Source organism: Poromitra crassiceps (genome assembly GCF_964638095.1).
Source record: "Poromitra crassiceps genome assembly, chromosome: 23".
NCBI classification, from domain to species: domain Eukaryota; kingdom Metazoa; phylum Chordata; class Actinopteri; order Beryciformes; family Melamphaidae; genus Poromitra; species Poromitra crassiceps.
The window spans coordinates 2,374,980-2,382,479 of record NC_139639.1 but is presented as its reverse complement, the minus strand read 5'-3'; the positions used below and the strand labels follow the sequence as shown (position 1 = coordinate 2,382,479).

At 48.7% G+C, this 7,500-nt stretch overlaps 1 protein-coding gene across 1 annotated transcript in view; it reads left to right on the top strand.

The window, feature by feature from the left end:
• LOC310797220 (ephrin type-A receptor 3-like) overlaps positions 1-7,500 on the top strand; it is a gene marked incomplete at both ends in the record, with an annotated part of 146,449 nt that overhangs the window by 82,467 nt on the left and 56,482 nt on the right. Inside the window, 2 exons of the mRNA XM_083659570.1 lie at positions 1,990-2,152; positions 5,513-5,621. Of these exons, the coding sequence (XP_083515696.1) occupies positions 1,990-2,152; positions 5,513-5,621 (272 nt within the window). The remainder of the gene's footprint in view (positions 1-1,989; positions 2,153-5,512; positions 5,622-7,500) is intronic.

Sequence of the window (7,500 nt, the reverse complement as noted above, 5' to 3'; positions counted from 1 at the left end):
TCTCTTCTCCTCTCCTCTCCTCTCCTCTCCCCTCCCTTCCTCTCCCCTCCCTTCCTCTCCTCTCCTCTCCTCTCCTCTCCTCTCCTCTCCCTTCCTCTCCTCTCCTCTCCCCTCCTCTCCTCTCCTGCCAGCGTTTTGTTCTGTTTCGTGCATGATGAGACTTATATCAGATTAGCCTCAGGGCATGTTTGTAATGACATCACAAACAAACAGAAATGACTCTCGCTCTCTCTCTTGCTCTCTCTCTCTCTCTGTCTCTCTGTCTCTCTCTCTCTCTCTCTCTCTATATGTCTTTCACTATCTCGCTCGCTCTCTCCCTCTCTCTCTCTCTGTACGTCTTTCTCTATCTCTCTTTCTCTCTCTCTCTATATGTCTTTCACTATCTCGCTCGCTCTCTCCCTCTCTCTCTCTCTGTACGTCTTTCTCTATCTCTCTTTCTATCTCTCTCACGTCTCCCCCACTGCTCACACCAAGCCAATTAACCACACATCTGTCCAACAAACCTTGTAAAACACAGCCGAGGTGATGAAATTAAGCCTGTGTGCGTGTGTGTGTGTGTGTGCGTGTGCGTGCGCGTGCGTGGGTGTGTGTGCGTGTGTGTGTGTGTGTGTGTGTGTGTGCGATGGCAGGCATTAGCAGTAAAACAGTGTTAATCCGTGTCGTAGAGTGTCTTCCATTAGGTAGAGTATCAGCCTCTCTGCAGGGAATCAGCTTACTGACAGATATGCTTATTCCTTATTCATCCTCCAGACAGACACACACGTGGACACGCACACGCACACACACACACACACACAGACACGCGCGCGCACACACGCACACACACACACAGACACGCAGACACACACACAGACACGCAGACACACACACACACACAGACACGCGCACACACACACACAGACACACACACAGACACGCAGACACACACACACACAGACACGCAGACACACACACACACACACACACACACACACACACACACACACACACACAGACACACACACAGACACGCAGACACACACACACACACACACACACACACACACACAGACACACACACACACACACACACACACACACACACACACACACACACAGACACGCAGAGACACACACACACACACACACAGACACACACACACACAGACACACACACACACACACACACACACACAGACACGCAGACACACACACACACACACAGACACACACACAGACACGCAGACACACACACACACACAGACACGCAGACACACACACACACACACACACACACACACACACACACACACACACACACACACACAGACACGCAGACACACACACACACACACACACACACACACAGACACGCAGACACACACACACACACACACACACACACACACACACAGACACACACACACACACACACAGACACACACACACACACACACACACACACACACACAGACACGCAGACACACACACACACACACACACACACACACACAGACACACACACAGACACACACACACACACAGACACACACACACACACACACACACACACACACACACACACACACACACACACACACAGCAGTGGAGGAAGTTGTATGGCGTGGCACTGAGTTGAGTAAGCACACATTGCCCTAAGTGCAGAGAGGAGAAGTTATGAGACTTGACAGATGCTTGTATATAAACGCAACCAAATGCTCCAGCGATGAGCAAACTCAAAATTAAGTGTTAAGTGCATGAGGCCCCGGGAGACATTTTAATTTGTCTTTTTGGGCTTTCTATTGTTTTCACGCTATAGTTTTTTCTCTCCCTCTTACACAGTCTGTTGTGTTTTTATCATGGAAATCTCTATATCTCTACTTTCAACACTTTGTGACACCTAGAATCACTTTACTTCTCTGCAAACTCCACGGCGGGCCGACTTGAACTTTCTCCTTTTAAATTCTCTCTCTCTCTCTCTCTCTCTCTCTCTCGCTCACCTCCCATCAGAACCAGCGGGAGCAGAACTACACGGTGCTGAAGACGCGCTCCAACATGATGACGGTGGACGGGCTGAAGCCCGGCACCACCTACGTGTTCCGGGTCCGGGCGCGCACCGACGGCGGCTACGGCAGCTACGGAGGAGAGATCGAGCTGGAGACCAGCCACGAAGGTACAGAGAGAGAGAGAGAGAGAGAGAGAGAGAGAGATGTTCACTCGTTTGATTCTAAAGCCGTGAGAGAGTTATTTAGTAACGCCCCATAACACCACATTGTTAAGCATTATATTTCCTCATCTATTTTCTTTTGAACATCTCCCTCGGCTTTTATCTGGAAACTGGAGCAAGGCACCGCTGCACCGGCTGCACTGAAAATAGACGGAATAATCCTAACGCTCGCAGGAGAGTCCACACTGCTCACAAAACAATGCTGGATCGAAGGTGCATGTGGGGGCGGACGGAGCTTGAGAGAGCAGAGCAAACGCAGCGCTCATCTTCTGAGCACACCAGCATGTTGTCTCCCCTCGGATTTTTGATCCACCTAGCTTTAGAGATGTATTCCTTACTTAGACAGAGGGAGCAGACACAAGAGAGTAAAGCTCTGATAGGATCTCGGATAGGATCTGACCCCAGGCCAGTGGGGGGCGAACATACATCCAGAGGCAGAGACTTAACCACTGAACTGAAGCACCTTTGAGCGCCACCATGTGGTTTTTTTTATCTGTTTTAAAATGACCCCCCGCCCCCCCCATGTTTCCACTGCCATCCACTAACATTATGTCTTCATGACGTGCTGTGGCGTTTTCCCTTTTAGTGTTCGTAATGTGCTCTTCAAAGTGAATATTGATTCCAGACAGGCAGTCAGATAAATCCCTTAATGTATAGCAGCACTGTGCTATATAGATCGTCTATGTTGGGTTCAACAGGCACACGTTAGCCTGCTAATCATTCAGATCCATACATGTGATGTGATTTAATGGCGTGCAGCGGCTAATTCTGCCACAGCTATCTGAGAATACATAAACAATATACAAGTACCAGCTAATATTATGACAGTGCCTCAAGCTCTCTGAAGCCTAGCACGTCTCCTCGTCCAAAGTGTTGATGGCATCATACAGGGAAATGATTCTCAACATTTGACCAAAGACCCTTAATTTAATCCACATTAGGACCATTAGACCCCCATTCAATGACATGTATGGTCTCTCGAACCGATCTATGAAAATCTTTATTATCAGATATGATGACTAGGAACTGTGTGTCTGTGGCAGTGTGGGTCACGATTGTGATGTCACAGTGATGAGGTCAGTGATGTCACTTGAGCAATTGTGATGTCATCAGTGATGACATCAGTGATGTCACTTGAGCAATTGTCATTTCATCAGCGAGGTAATCGGTGATGTCACTCGAGCAAATGTGATGTAGTATGAGCCGATGGCGCACGGTTGCATGAGGGCGCCTAGGTGGGTGGGCGGTCTGTGTCTGTCTGTCTGTCTGTCTGTCTGTCTGTCTGCATGCTGTCTGTCTGTCTGTCTGTCTGTCTGTCTGTCTGCCTGTCTGCCTGTCTGTCTGTCTGTCTGTCTGCCTGTCTGTCTGTCTGTCTGTCTGCTTGCCTGTCTGTCTGTCTGTCTGTCTGTCTGTCACAATTTTGGGAGCCCGTGGGGCGGGCGATTTCCATAACTGCAGCCATGGCGCATCATCTCCACCCGAATCTCGCGCGCGTAGTAGTTCTTCTACATTCTCTATTTCTGTTAACTTCTTCTAAATGAAATGTTGAAATTTAACAATTTATCAGTTTGCTACTGTAGGGACGACACCCTGGAACCCCCTCAAGGACCCCCTGATGGTCCGCGGACCTCATGTTCAGAACCGCTGATATTCGTATAGGGTTTAGGGTGCCATAAACAGCGGTTACTGAGGCTCAAAGTCAAGTCCAGTAAACAATATCGGATCTGCCACTTTCACATGAGCAAATAGCGATCATATCAAGGTTAGCTAATGGGATCAATGCAATTGATCGCTAAAGAAGGGTGTGTATGTGTGCGCCACTAAATGTAATGGGAGATCAATGCTTATCTGCGCCTGCCTAGGGGCATTCATTTGCCTCCTCAACACGCACACATGCACACACACACACACACACGCACACACACACACACATGCACGCACGCACGCACACACACACACACACACACACACACACACACACATACACACGTCTTCTCATGCTTAGCTAAGCCAGATAAATGGGGTATTTGTTTTGAGTAATGGCTGGATTGGTGTGGCGTAGAAATCGATGCGTCTGTGCAGAAAGTTCTGGGCTTGTTACGCAGAATGTTAACACATCCATTTGGACGGCGCCGCCGAACGGGAATGACTTTCACGTCCACTCCCATACGCTCGCAGGTCCACTCCCATACGCTCGCAGAGGAGGGGGGGGGGGTCTTTTCATCAAGGAGCTTACTTAGTATTCCATCCGCCCCCCTCCCTCCCTCCCTCTCTCGCTCTGTGGCTCGTTCGCCCGCTCTTTTTCCTCTCCTTCACTCCCTCTCTCTCTTTTATCCCCTTTTCTATTGCTATCATATATCATTCTCTCTCTCTCTTTCCCCCACCACACACTCTCTCTCTCTCCATTTCACTCCCTACCTCCTTCCTGTGTTCCCTCCTCCCTCCTTTGCTACCTTTCCCCGACAGAACATACCCCCCCCCCCCAACCTGCTTTCTTTATGAACCCTCTGTTTTGTCCCCTGTCTCTCTCCGTAGACATGTTGTCTTTATGAACCCTCTGTTTTGTCCCCCTGTCTCTCTGTAGACATGTTGTCTTTATGAACCCTCTGTTTTGTCCCCTGTCTCTCTCTGTAGACATGTTGTCTTCATGTTGTCTTTATGAACCCTCTGTTTTGTCCCCCTGTCTCTCTCTGTAGACATGTTGTCTTCATGTTGTCTTTATGAACCCTCTGTTTTGTCCCCCTGTCTCTCTCTGTAGACATGTTGTCTTTATGAAGGCTCTGTTTTGTCCCCTGTCTCTCTCTGTAGACATGTTGTCTTTATGAACCCTCTGTTTTGTCCCCTGTCTCTCTCTGTAGACATGTTGTCTTTATGAACCCTCAGTTTTGTCCCCTGTCTCTCTCTGTAGACATGTTGTCTTTATGAACCCTCTGTTTTGTCCCCTGTCTCTCTCCGTAGACATGTTGTCTTTATGAACCCTCTGTTTTGTCCCCTGTCTCTCTCCGTAGACATGTTGTCTTTATGAACCCTCTGTTTTGTCCCGTCTCTCTCCGTAGACATGTTGTCTTTATGAACCCTCTGTTTTGTCCCCTGTCTCTCTCTGTAGACATGTTGTCTTTATGAACCCTCTGGTTTGTCCCTTGTCTCTCTCCGTAGACATGTTGTCTTTATGAATGCTCTGTTTTGTCCCCTGTCTCTCTCTGTAGACATGTTGTCTTTATGAACCCTCTGTTTTGTCCCTTGTCTCTCTCTGTAGACATGTTGTCTTTATGAACACTCTGTTTTGTCCCCTGTCTCTCTCCGTAGACATGTTGGCCATCGGGGATCCCAACCAGTCCACCATCCTGGCCGTGTCCATCGCCGGGGGAATCGTCCTCCTCATCTTCCTGGTGACCTGCTTCGTTGTCAGTGGAAGGTGAGGGCAAAACTATAGCTAGATGTGTGCACACAACACTCACACACACACAGAAGCTGGACCTCCTACAGGACTGGACCTCCTACAGGACTGGACCACCTACAGGACTGGACCACCTACAGGACTGGCTCTCTTACTGTCTTGTTTCTCCATGTATCAACCCGATCTCCAAAAAAATTGTAAAATAGCAACCGTTTGTGGACAAACGTTGCTATTTTACAATGTCGGCTAAGAAATTGTAAAATGGGAACGTATGCGTCTACAGCGGTGGGCGTGGTTTGGGCGTGTTTTACGGAGATTTTCTGTTTCTAACCCCTCCCCTACTCTAATCCTAACCCTAAAATCTCAGAACGTTACTATTTTACAATTTTCGAGCCGAAATTGTAAAATAGCAACGTTGGTCCATATCGTTGGTATTATACAATTTTCTGTGAGACTGTGTTGCTCGCATGGGTGTTAGGAGGTCCATGCATGTCCATGCAGCAGCAGGCCCACCATCTTTGACATTTACACTGTTGACAAAGCCTATAGCTAAAGTCTGTGTTGTTGTGTTGTGTGTGTTTGTGTGTGTGTGTGTGTGTGTGTGTGTGTGTGTGTGTGTTGTTGTGTTGTTGTGTTGTGTATGTGTGTGTGTGTGTGTGTGTGTGTGTGTGTGTGTGTGTGTGTGTGTGTGTGTGTGTGTGTGTGTGTGTGTGTGTGTTGTTGTTGTTGTTGTGTTGTGTGTGTCGGCCATGCTGTCCCTATGATCAGTCATCACAGCCTTTGAAGGTTAGCTGGAGGTTAGCGTGAAGGCCAGAAGAAAGGAAGGAGATGAGAGAGAAGGACAAGAATGGCGGAGGTGAGAGGCGAGGAGATGAAAGGATGGGAGTCAGGAGTGGGCTTTTTGGAAGAAGAGGAAAGGGATAGAGGAGAGGATGGGAGGGGAGGAGAGAGGAGGGGAGGAGAGGAGAGGAGAGGAGGGGAGGAGAGAGGAGGGGAGGGGAGGAGACAGGAGAGGAGGGGAGGGGAGGAGTGAGGAGAGGAGGAGAGGGGAGAGGAGAGAAGAGGAGGAGACAGGAGAGGAGGAGAGAGGAGAGGAGAGGAGGGGAGGAGAGAGGAGAGGAGAGGAGGGGAGAGGAGGAGAGGGGAGAGGAGAGAAGGGGAGGAGACAGGAGAGGAGGAGAGAGGAGAGGAGGGGAGGAGAGAGGAGAGGAGAGGAGGGGAGAGGAGGGAGGAGAGGAGAGGAGGGAGGGGAGAGGAGGAGATGACAGGCATCTGATTTACCATGCCTGTAAATGAATGGTTATCCTATATGAGCTTGAACTAGATTAGCCACATGCTAAGAAGTACACGCGTGCACTCACATGTTATTTACTGACACACAGGCACACAGACACGCACACACTAATGTACACACGCTAATGTACACACGCTAAAAACATTAGTATTGATTCAGGTGATTGCTTATCAGGCTGAGTGCTCTATTCACTATTGACTAGGAGGGATCTAATCAGTGGACTGTCCTGTATGGCATGCACACACACACACACACACACAAACACACACGCACACACACACACACACACATGCATACACGCACACGCACACACACACATACACACACATGTACACACACACACACACACACACACACAAATATTTGCATTCTCTAATCAAAAACTTTACTTCACACAGCCACCGACATTTGCATAAAATACTAAATTACCTCTGTCTGCATAACAGTGTTAAGATTATATACAAGCAGCAAGGCAAGCTGTTAACCATAACATGCTATGAACACACATGAAGATACACACAGACGCACACACACACACACACACACACACACACACACACACACACGTGCACACACACACACACACACACACACACACACACA